Genomic DNA, 12,023 nt, shown 5'->3' with positions numbered 1-12,023 from the left:
CTTGGGACTTTAGTCGACAAAGAATGACAATAAGATAAAATCTAGGTTGTTCATAGCAACTCAACCCAATAAAATTAATAAGCTGCTTCCACGGAGACTCTTGCAACCTTGTAGTGGCAATTAATTTAAATATTTTTTTTGTTTTACTTGCAATAATAAATATGCAAACTGCATATGTTACAACTAATGACTACGCATGTCAATTATGGAGAATATAATAAAATTCACTCCAATATAATTAACAATAATAAAACTATATACAAAGTATATATGCCAAGATGGAGAGAGTGAGTTCGAGCCTCAATGGAGGGTATATAAGTATATTACAAGACATGTAATTAAATTAAATAAACAACTACTAAATACTGAATACGTCCTCATACAAATTAATGATATTTTTCACATGAAATCATTCTTAATAGGAACCAACCTTTAATTTTCAAACCTTATTAATGGTCATTGGCAATAGTAATTTAAGTCAATAACCTAAGTCTTGTTGAGCTTGTAGCCCCTAACTAGCTTAGATTATGGACCATGAATCAGAACACCAAAAGTAATATATATGATCAGATTAATTTAGTCAAATTTCAATCATATCTTATTCGAGAACTCTAACACAACTTTATTCATTATTCATGACCCTAATTTTACTTTACTACAACAACTAACGCGTTTAATTTATTCTTATTAGTTGTATATTCCTGCTAGTAAATTTGTAATTTTCAGGAGGAAATGGGACCACTGGAGAATGCCCAGAGGTGATGAATTGAATTTGGTTGTTCACCACTAGCTACTTTGGGAGATACATACAACTATGCCATGCTATGTTCTCTGCTGGCTCATAAATTAAATTGTGAGTTTTGTGTTGTGGACTTGTGGGGGACTACCTCAAAAAGGAGCAGTTGTGTCGTCCCTAGATGTTGACAAGTGACATCCAAATCAACATTATCTTGTCATGGCTATATATATATTTCAAATTTTAATCATGGTATAGCACAACTCAACTGATCAACCAATCTAAAATAAGTTCGTAAATTTTGCTTTACTAGTAAACGTAGGGTGTAGCTAGGGTTTAAAATATTAGTGTAGAGTCTATGAGCATTTATGACTAGGAACAAGAGATGTGAAAGCTCTTAAGTTTTGAGTTCGAACTTACATATTCCAAATTTTGGGAGGAAAGTTACATGCCTACATTAAGTGGAAAGTTTATTTTTGAAAAATTGTATTAGCATGTACCGACTTATTGTCTAAATTTAAAGACAAATTAATTAAATTAGCTAGATACCCTATTGTTGGGTAGCAGTTTGGAGAGTTGAGTCCAATATTTTGTCATCGAAATGTTGGGTTAACTGTTATGAAAGTATAAGAAAATAAAATTGCGCATTCGTTGTTAATTATAACTTTTGGAGTAGTGGTAAACGTTTGATAGGCAACGGCTTAGAGAGCCAAGCGAGTCCAACATTCTACTATCGAAACTTGACGCTAGTATAAAAAAATAAAGTTACACTTTCACTACTAGTTATATGCATTAAAAAGACATGCGTGTTGAAAACACATAATTTGATTTTCAATTGTTATTATATTATAATAACCGTGCTGGAAATTGAGTGGTGTGTCTTTAATTTGTAATTGATGAATTATTAATAAATTAAATATATTATATATATACCTTGCCTGGCCTAAAGTTGAGGGTGGTGCCATTCTTCACATTATTAGGTTGAGCATATTCATTTGATCACTTCAATTCAAGAATACAGAATATATAGCCACTTAGGTTGTCATTGTCATCATCACTTCAATTCTCCTTTTCATCATTTGATATTCTTCTCCTTAATTAAACATCAGACGATCATCCACAACAGAAAATTAATGATGTATGTTCTATTGTCCACACACTGGTTCAGTAGGCAATATTTGGCCGAAGATATTAACGTTCAAACCTCGACAACGGCAGTGTTGGATTATGCAAATTCTTTATACGCACCGACATTTAATCCGACTTGTATGCTGAGTCATTGAGTCACCGTACATCGGGCCATAAGAAAATTGTGCGAAGAATTAGGGATATGATGAGGGGAGCATTCCCCTATTATTTTTATATTGTAGTTCTTTATTTATTAAGTTTGAATTTAAAAACTCCAACAGCACGTTTGGTTCGCGGAATGAATTTTGAGGTAATAGGAATGCTATTCCATAAGGAATGGAATAGGCAAGGAATAGAATAGAAATTGTATTATGTTGTTTGGTTCGCGGAAGGAATAGACTTTAGTTGTCTTTGAAGTGTTGTCTATTCAAGTGTGCTTAAAGACAACACACATACGACAACGGTTAAATAAAATAATTGTCTTTTTTTAAAAAATAAACGCGCAAAGACAACGGTTTTAAAAAACCGTTGTCTTTGTAGTGTTGTGTATTCAAGTGCACTCAAAAACAACACTTCAACGACAACGGTTACATAAAACCGTTGTCTTTTATTTAAAAAAAATGCACATAGACAACGGTTTTTAAAAATCGTTGTCTTTGCGGTGTTGTCTTTTTACAAAATGCACAAAGACAACACACTAAAGACAACGGTTCGGTAAAAACCGTTGTCTTTGATAAAAGTGTTGAATCAAAGACAACGGTTTTGTCCAAAACTGTTGTCTTTTACACAAAAGACAACTCTTTTGTCAAAAACTGTTGTCTTTTTAGTGTTGTCTATGTGCATTTTTCTTGTAGTGAATAAGAAAAAATTAAAGGAATAATAATAATAATGTTATTATTAATATTATGTAATAATAAAATAAAACTTTCTTTTGAATACTACTAACTCTATTAGAATGCAGTATCTGTTTATAACTACTTTCTCAACCTATTGAAGCACAAGAGTCAGTATTGACTCCATTGAGGCTCAAACCCACCACCTCCCGTATAAAGGGAAGGGTTTGATGCCACTGGACCACAAGGTCCTTGGCAATAAAATAAAACTTATAATAATATTAATAACAATAATAAGAAAAAAGGAATAATAATAATAATAATACAAAAACAAAATTATATATAAAATAATTATTTATAAAAAAAACACACAAATGAGAGTTTTTGATCCCACATTGGTAACTCAAGAAGGGAAACTCATTTGAGCTTCTCTATATAAGATAATCACTGCTTCTATTTTAAAATTAACAACATGATGATGATGCCTTAAAGAGCCAAAAGCTCCATCATTTAAGGAGCCTTAATTGCTCTTAGTTACAAATTTTTTTTATATAAATAATATAGTGTGTGTGTGTGTGTATATATATATATATATATATATATATATATATATATATATTGCGCTGTTGTAAAAATTCGTAAAAGAAGAATTCAATCTTCAATTTGTAAAAATGAGCGTAAAAAATTTTAGGTTTAAAAAAGGGTAAAAAAGAAATTATAATAAAATACCTATTCCTGACATTGTTCCTGGGAATACAAATACGAACCATTGTTCCTCCTGGGAATACAAATACGAACCAAACAACGGAATAGGTTATTACTGAGAATGCTATGCCATTCCCTACCTATTCCGTGAACCAAACAGCCCATAATAGCATGTTTTGCTTCACGGAATAGGTTGAGAATAAAATAATGTATTAATAGGAATAGTAATTTTTTTCTTTTTTAATGATATGTGTTTATTGCATTTCTGATCTATTCCTAATCTAACCAAATACTATAATACAATTAATGAATCTATATTTATGCAAAAAAAAATAAAAAATAATGAATCTATTCAATTCATTTCATGAACCAAACAATAAAATCGAATTCCTATTTTAAGCAAGAGCAATTATTTTCACATGATCATTTCATACACGTTACACATAAGATCATTGCTTCTTTATGGAAACATGAGTTTTTACTGTGTTATTTATTTATTTATTTATTTGAATTTTTGAATTCAGATATTTGCTTCATTTTAAAAACAAAAAGTCAATGTATAATGATTAATGTGTGTATATATTTTGGAAATATTTTGATTATATCTTAATTGTACACAAGAATACAATAAAGAACAATATTGTTTATAATCTTTTTTTTCTTTCTAATTTTGATATATTTCTAGACATTATTTTTATATTTTAATGTATTTTTTATTTAAATATTTTTAAAAAAATATTCTTTACTTCGAACAACGTTTCTGTATCAATGTACGTAACGTAGTTATTAGTGTCAGCATTTAAATGAATTGTATAGTATATGTGTAGTTCTATTACGATTAAAACTTATTAAAGAAAGGAATTCCTTAAAGAAATTATATTAAATGTAAAGAATAACGTACTGAAAATAGATATGACAATTATTCCTTATATTATTGAAGTAGACATCCGTATGTATAACGTGTGCATTGACATCAACATAGCATGCATCAAATTTTATATAGTTTATTCTAATTATTATGATTTTCTCGAGTCTTAAAAGTTTAATTTTTAGTCCTAAATATATAAAATGTACTCGTTCCAAACGCTTGCAACCTGTTTGGTTCGCATAAAATATTTGAGGAGGAATAAAATTAAAATTTTTTTATAGAAAAAAATTACCAAGAAGATTGATCGACTTCATTATTTGTTTGGTAAAAAATAAATTATTGATAATATCGATTCTATTATTTGGTTGAATTTGAAATTATAAAGAATAATAAGTATAAAGATCAATATACTCTTACACAATATTATAATAATAATAATAATAATAATAATAATAATAATAATAATAATAATAACTAAGAAAATTTTATGAGGGCAAAATTGTCCTACTAAAGGAGTAAATAAAACATTTTCCATGAAAAACAAAATATTTATCTTTAACAAATAAATTTTTTTCCTCGGATGAGAGGAATCGTACTTCCTTTAGAAAATGAATTACCTGAACCAAACATGAGAAAACAACATTTTCCTCAAATTTTAAGAAATTGACTTCCTTGAAAATTAATATTTTCCATCAAACCAAACATGTTCTTAAATAGAAATTGACCCTCCGACTAACTTCGGTGCTATTCCGGCAACAAACATTGGGTTGCCAGTTGCCTTTAAATTAAAGAAGGCAACTTCTCTTGCAAAAGGCGACCTAGATGGTTGCCTTCACAACAGCTGCAAAAGATGACCGTTCACCAACCGCTAGTGTTTGTTGCCAGAATAGCATCGGAGTTGGCCGAAAGCTCATGGCCAGAACCTTAGTGACATGCTATTAACAAATTATATCATGTACGAGAGTCTACATTGCATTGTTGACCCTGGTCCAAAAATAACTTTCAGATCTTGTACTTGCAGTTGACATATTTTGTACTTGTAGACTGCAGTTAACCATTTCTATACGTGTAAACATATTAGAGCATTCTCAATAATCTAATATTTTGCACAAGTTTTTAGAATCCAAGTAGAAAAAGGGAATGAGATTTAAAAAAAAAAAAAAAAAAAGCAGGAAAAAGAAAAAAATTCAACGTGGCTACACGCAACGCGCGCTTAATGCGCACCAGCTGCAATATTTTCCATTGTGGGGCCCACTACAGGAAAAAATAATGGCGACTACATGCACCAACCGGGCGTTGCTGGTGCGTTTAATGCGCACCAGCTGCAATTTTTTTCCATTGTAGGGCCCACTACAGGTGACAATAATGGCGACTACACACACCAACCGGGCGTTACTGGTGCGTTTAATGTGCACCGGTTATAATTTTTTTTTTTTCCATTTTGTGGGGCCAGCCGCAGGGACAAAAAAATCCCTCCAGCAACAACCCAAATCTTCTCTCTAGCACTCTCTCTCTCTCTTCTGCCTAAGATCCAACCTCTTCAAAAACCACCCCAAAAACTCTATTGAGGATGCTCAAAGGCGCAACACATCGATAAGTATAGACAGATAATATAATAACTACAAACACATAAATTGTTAACTATAGGTACGTAATATGTTAACTGAATATACATAACATGTTAATCAACATTATGTGTCTAACATATTTTGTACCTATAGTTAATGATTTATGTGTCTGTAGTTATCATATTATGTGCTTGTAATTATCATGATATGTGCATTCATTTTATTTACAAGTACAAAAATTGTTAACAGCAAGTACATAATGTGTTAATGGTAAACATATAACTTTTAGACCATGATTCACAATGCAATATGAACTCTAGTATTATTATTATAGATCATTAATAAATTTTTGGGCTTCAATAATTTTAATCACTTTTTAAAATTTAAGAATTTAATTAATTTTAAGTAAAATTTAACCATGCTTCCATACTTTTTTTATATCCTTAAATTTCTCAAATATTTTAGTATCCACCAAACCAAATTTATATTTACCCGGACCGCGCAGTTGCAGTATATTTTAAGTTAAAAAAAGTAACTTTTCTACTTAAAGTAGCTCAAGTGGGTTTTGACTTTTTACTGGAAACTTTTATTATTAGCTTTACCTGAATTATGGCACATCTCCTTGAACACATATGATGGGGTACATATGATTATACCATTCCAATGTAAGGAGTCGAAGGAAGAAAACATTACTCACAGAAACTCAGGAAGCTCTCCAATGTAAGCATTTCTGTTTTTTTATTTTTATTTTTCTTCAATTTCTCAATTCTGTGTTTTTCTTTTTTAAACTTGATTTTGAATTTTGTTACGGAGGATATTGTATAATCCAAGTCTCATTCACTGTTTCAACACAGTTCAACATTTTTTTTCCATTTTTTTTTCTGAATAAACCTTGAATTTATTTGACTTCCTGGCAAATTTTTGTTTTAGCTTCAGATTCTTCCTTGGGACTTTGGCAAACAAGAAAAGATTCTCTTTTTATTGAGAAAAAAAAAAGATTACTTTTTTGTTTTCTATTTATCTTTTTGGATTGAAAAAATTAAAGGGCAAGGGAAGGAACATCTTTAATTGAGGATGGAGTTGCTTTTGGGGTAATGAGTTCCTTTTCTGATCTGGATTCATATTGCTTTTATTGCTGCTGCAAAATGTTTGTCTGTTTGGGGTGATTCACGGGATTATAAAGGGTAATTCTTGCTATGATTTCTTTGAATACGATTGATATATTTGGCTCTAAATGTGTTTCTTGGTCCCGATGGGTTTCTCTGAGTGTTTATTTGCTCATTGATGATGAAAGTTGCGAGCTTTTTCTGCACCTGCATTTTCCCTTTTGGATGAGATGCGTTTGAATTTTGCAATCAGTAGGAATGGTGGGTGGGTGGTTTTGTGTTTTGATTCTTGCTGTGAATTTGAGTTTATGTATTTGGGTTTGGGTATAAATTTGTTGGCGTGTTCGGGTTGCCCTTTACTGGCAATGTGCTTGAAGACATGAAATTTAAGTGCATTATCATCGTGGCGAGAATTGAGGTAAGGTGTAATGAAGCGGGATTGAAGGTGGGGAAGAGGTAGGAGATTAGGTGAGATTGGCGTTTAGGCAATTATCAGGTTTTTCGTTTGTGTGTTTGAGGTCCTCAAGTCCACCACGATTGGCAGGCAAATCAATTCACGGCCTGTAGTCTATCTCGTGACTGGTTTCTCATTGTGTTTCAGCCTTCGTTGTTAGTTTATCTGAAAGCGTTTTGTATTTGTGGCGTTAATAGGGACTTACTCTGTCGTTCTTCTGCAGGTAGAGTGTCCTTAAAAATGAGACTATACTTCATCTAATGGGTTGGCTGAGCAAATTTTTTAAAGGCTCCAACCATAAGGTCTCACAAGGGCAATGTGATTGGAATTACGAAGGGTACAGAGAGGAGAATCATCCATCTACTTCATTGGTTAGTATTTGTGAGTTCTCGACTGTTTCTCACTACAAATCTGATAAATGCATCATCTAGTTCTGCTACGTTCTTATCTAAGATGTAGGACATAATTTGTTGGTTAATTTTTCATTTTTTCATGTTATTTAGAATATTTTGGGAACCTTTATATTAGTGAAGGTGAAGTCGGTCCCAAGTCTCATGTTTCTTCAATTTGGTGTCTAATTTTATAAGACGTATGTGATCTGAGTTACAAATACCTCCATTCGGGTTTAATATGTAGATACCTGGAGCTCTGTTGAATGTACTTGCTTCTCGGATAATCCAAATTTCACTAGCGGATTTGACTCCATTGTTCAGAGTTTATGCCTCGGTTCACACTAAGAAACTGAAATAATAAAACGCCACATACTATTCATGATTAGCCACTAATCATGGAAATAGCTATTTTTGTTTAGAGTTTGGTACTTCGCTTCTTATTTATCCTAAATATTCCTCTTCGCTATCATACTCTCGGTGATAATACTCTAAAGTTCACTATCATTGTTTGCTCTCGTAATTCTTTTCCATGGCTCAGGACTCATGGTCAGATGTTGAAGACGTGGGCAGTGGTATTGCGTTATCCCTGCCCGAGGAGGACCAGAGAGGGAAAAACGTAATCGGTGAGTACTATAATCAAATCTCGTCATATACCTAAGTAGTTTTCTCCTATTCCTGTAATATGTAAAATCATGGTGGCAACAGATGGTTGTACTTTTCCGTAGGGACTAGGATTGGGAAGAGTAAAATTTTTTGATTTCCAGTAGTATCTTATAATTTGAACAGATGGTGAATCGCAATTAAACGAAGACGAGCAACTTGCCAGAGCTCTTCAGGAGAGCTTGAAAGTTGAATCCCCGCCTTGGCAGGGAAACCAAAACGGTGGCTGGCAGGGATACGGATATGGCAATTGGAACTTCTATCAACCTTTACCTTTACCTTTCCCCTATGCAACAAATTATAGGTTTGTTAAATCTTCTTAAACACCCTAGTTTTTTCTCGTCCCGAGCAATAACTTGTATTTAAAGATCTTAACTTTTCTAAATCCAACGAGTTCTCCATCGAGTTCCTGGCTGCAATTTGGGCAGATAAACTGGATTTTTCATGGTTTCTACTAAGTTGATGCTATGTTTCGTAAATTTCGCGTATGCCTTCTTAGCATTAATAATTTATATTTGCATTTAGTTTGATATGTGCTGGTTGTAACACTGAGATTGGTCATGGACGATTCTTGAATTGCATGGGTACATTTTGGCATCCAGAGTGTTTCAGATGCCACGCCTGCAACCAACCGATATCTGATTACGAGGTATGGCTTTGTACACAATACTTTGGCAGAGCAGAAATTCTTTGCAGTGAATTGAAGATGTCGTTGAAGTGCAATAAGCCTTCTTTCTAACTTTCTTATCCCTATATTTGCAGTTTTCTATGTCCGGAAACTATCCCTATCATAGAACTTGCTATAAGGTGCATTATCACCCGCAATGCGATGTCTGCAAGCACTTTGTAAGTATATTTCAAAAATCAAATTCACCATTAGTTTTCTCCTTCTTGTTTCTATAAGAAAGCCTTTCCTCCTCCTAATGTTTCATTTTCTTTGATGGCCAACAACGTAGAACCAAAATGGGGTGTATTGATATCAGTTGCTAATAACGTAATTAGGCCTAGAAACTGTTTAATGCAGATCTGTACCCTTAAAATCACGTTACTCGTTTTTTGTTACTTCTTGGCTTTAGATATTTCACCACCCTGTGGTTGTCTTTTTCTCGTCCAGATTCCTACGAATGCAACAGGCCTAATTGAATACCGCGCACACCCTTTTTGGTCTCAGAAGTACTGCCCGTTTCACGAGCATGATGGAACCTCGCGGTGTTGTAGTTGTGAACGAATGGAGGTGAATCTTAACGAATTTTTTTTTTGCGTCTCCATAAGCTCCTTCACTCTCTTAGCCATAAAATGCTATTAGTTATTTTTTATGCAAATTTGGGTTAGTATCTACAGTTGTTGAATGCAGCCCCGGGACACAAAATTTTTTGCCCTTGACGATGGTCGCAAGCTTTGTATGGAGTGCTTGGACTCGGCCATTATGGATTCCAACGAGTGCCAGCCCCTTTATCTCGATATACAAGAATTCTATGAAGGGCTGAACATGAAAGTGGAACAGAAAGTCCCGCTGCTCTTGGTTGAGAGGCAAGCTTTGAACGAAGCCATGGATGGAGAGAGATATGTAAGAAACTTTCTTCAGTACTAATCCTTAAATTTATTCAGTTATATGTCTTTTTGTATACGATGAAAACATAAATGTTTTCGGGTTTTTTCAGGGGCATCATCACATGCCCGAGACCAGAGGGCTGTGTCTTTCCGAGGAACAAACAGTCAGCACTGTGAGGATTTTATTAAGTTCATCTTTCAATTTGAACATTTCGATTTATTTTCAAATATAAAAGATACCATTTTGCTTTGGGTTTTTTCAGATTTTTCGGATGCCAAGTATGGGAACTGGGAATCCTGTCGTAGACATGAGAACCGAACCATATAGATTGACTCGTCGCTGTGAAGTGACCGCCATTCTCATTTTGTACGGTCTTCCTAGGTAGTATTTGCTTTTGTGTTTATTTCTCCTCCCGTGCTGTTTGTATTGATAGAAAGAAACACGACTAAGATAAACGAGTATACAGGCTGCTGACAGGTTCAATCCTAGCGCACGAGATGATGCACGCTTGGCTTCGACTCAGAGGTAACTCTCAAATGCATACAAAAAATGATTCTTAGGTTCTGTACTATCAGCAAACTGAATTCGCTCTTTATTATGTACTATTTCGTTATGCTCAAAAGGTTATCGAACCCTCAGCCAAGACGTCGAGGAAGGGATATGTCAGGTGCTGGCGCATATGTGGTTAGAATCTCAGATTACCTCGCTGTCGTGCAGCAATGTCCCGTCAACCTCGTACTCGTCAAAGCATGGCGTCGGGTCTCCTTACGAGAGGAAGCTCGGGGACTTCTTCAAGCACCAGATCGAATCCGACACATCGCCCGTGTATGGAAACGGTTACCGAGCCGGGAAGATGGCCGTGCTCAAGTACGGTCTGCCGGAGACGCTTGAACATATTGGAATGACAGGGACCTTTCCTTATTGAATTAAGCATATTCATCTTTTGGTTAGAGGATAGTGATGATCTCCATTCTTTTCATTTCCTTAGATTGAAACTTGGCCTATTGGTATTAGCATATGGGCCCCATCTTGTATCCCGACCCCGATCTCTTTTGTTCGGTAGTCATATTGAATTCTAATTAATTTAAAGTCGAGTTACTATTCGAGTCCATATGAGGAGAGTTCTTCTGCACCAGTTGCCCTATCCATGCGGGCCATTCTGTATGAATTTGTCCTTAAAGTTAAGATCAAAGACCAGGAAAATGAAAAAAGTTATCAGAATTTTTTGCTTCCTTTTCTTAGATTTGTATCACTCAGACACCATCATCTTCCACTTTGTATACAATGATATAAAGAAGATAACGTTGTAAAAAAGTACTAATAATTAACATCAAAATTATAAGTAAAATATAATCAAATTATTAGTCATAGAATTTTCCAAAAAGAAAAAAACAATGATATAAAGAAGATAACATTGTAAAAACCAAATCATATTTATGACCTTAAAAAAGAGTTTTTAAATTAGTCAAATGAGAGTTTTGTCAAGTTTGGTGGTTGGCATGTCTAATAAAACAGTGGATCTTGCATTTCAATAAATATTAGACTTACAGTAGTTGACTAAGACATCAAAATCCAAATCCCATCACGAAAAATTAAAAATTAAAAAAGGACAATTTGAAATAACCGACATTACCTTCAAGAAAAATGTGAAAAAAAATACAATTAATAAGAATACTCCTACCAAGTCAAACCATGATCCAATGAGGAGCACGTAGGAAAAATGGATTATAAAAGGTGAAAAGTTTAAAGTTTTTTGAGTGATGAGAGAAACTTACAGTTACTAAATGAGAGTTTGCATGACTGCATTGGATAAACCTTACTCCAATGTAATATTTCATAAATTACAATGAAAAAATAAATCGCATTAGAAAGACCATGTACAACAAATTTGATCGAGATGTGAAAATATTCGTTATCATGCAAGGTTGGTGTCAAGAGTGTATTTGTTTAGTTTTTTTTTTTTTAATATGAGTAAATTAAATAATATATTTTAGTGATAAAATAATATTATGTATTTATGT

General features: G+C 33.5%; 1 protein-coding gene across 1 annotated transcript; it reads left to right on the top strand.

Annotated features, from left to right (window-relative positions):
- The first annotated feature begins 6,471 nt into the window (after nucleotides 1-6,471).
- Nucleotides 6,472-11,223, top strand: LOC116022848 (protein DA1-like). Its single transcript, XM_031263734.1, has 12 exons — nucleotides 6,472-6,558; nucleotides 7,622-7,769; nucleotides 8,329-8,413; nucleotides 8,577-8,754; nucleotides 8,976-9,099; nucleotides 9,213-9,296; nucleotides 9,565-9,684; nucleotides 9,805-10,017; nucleotides 10,112-10,174; nucleotides 10,265-10,383; nucleotides 10,469-10,527; nucleotides 10,626-11,223. Exons 2-12 carry the CDS (start codon nucleotides 7,659-7,661, stop codon nucleotides 10,925-10,927), a joined length of 1,458 nt encoding a protein of 485 aa, XP_031119594.1. The 5' UTR covers nucleotides 6,472-6,558; nucleotides 7,622-7,658; the 3' UTR covers nucleotides 10,928-11,223.
- Nucleotides 11,224-12,023: the final 800 nt, after the last annotated feature.

The sequence above is a fragment of the Ipomoea triloba genome, chromosome 6, assembly GCF_003576645.1.
Source record: "Ipomoea triloba cultivar NCNSP0323 chromosome 6, ASM357664v1".
In the NCBI taxonomy this organism is placed as follows: Eukaryota; Viridiplantae; Streptophyta; class Magnoliopsida; order Solanales; family Convolvulaceae; genus Ipomoea; species Ipomoea triloba.
The sequence above is the reverse complement of the archived record's forward strand: the minus strand, read 5'-3'. Positions and strand labels throughout refer to the sequence as shown.

Excerpts from the sequence above, each read along its gene's own strand:
- LOC116022848 (XM_031263734.1), top strand. The coding sequence starts at position 7,659 with ATGGGTTGGCTGAGCAAATTTTTTAAAGGCTCCAACCATAAGGTCTCA. Across the intron at positions 7,770-8,328 it reads ATCATCCATCTACTTCATTG|GACTCATGGTCAGATGTTGA; the intron begins GTTAGTATTTGT and ends TCCATGGCTCAG. Across the intron at positions 8,414-8,576 it reads GAGAGGGAAAAACGTAATCG|ATGGTGAATCGCAATTAAAC; the intron begins GTGAGTACTATA and ends TAATTTGAACAG.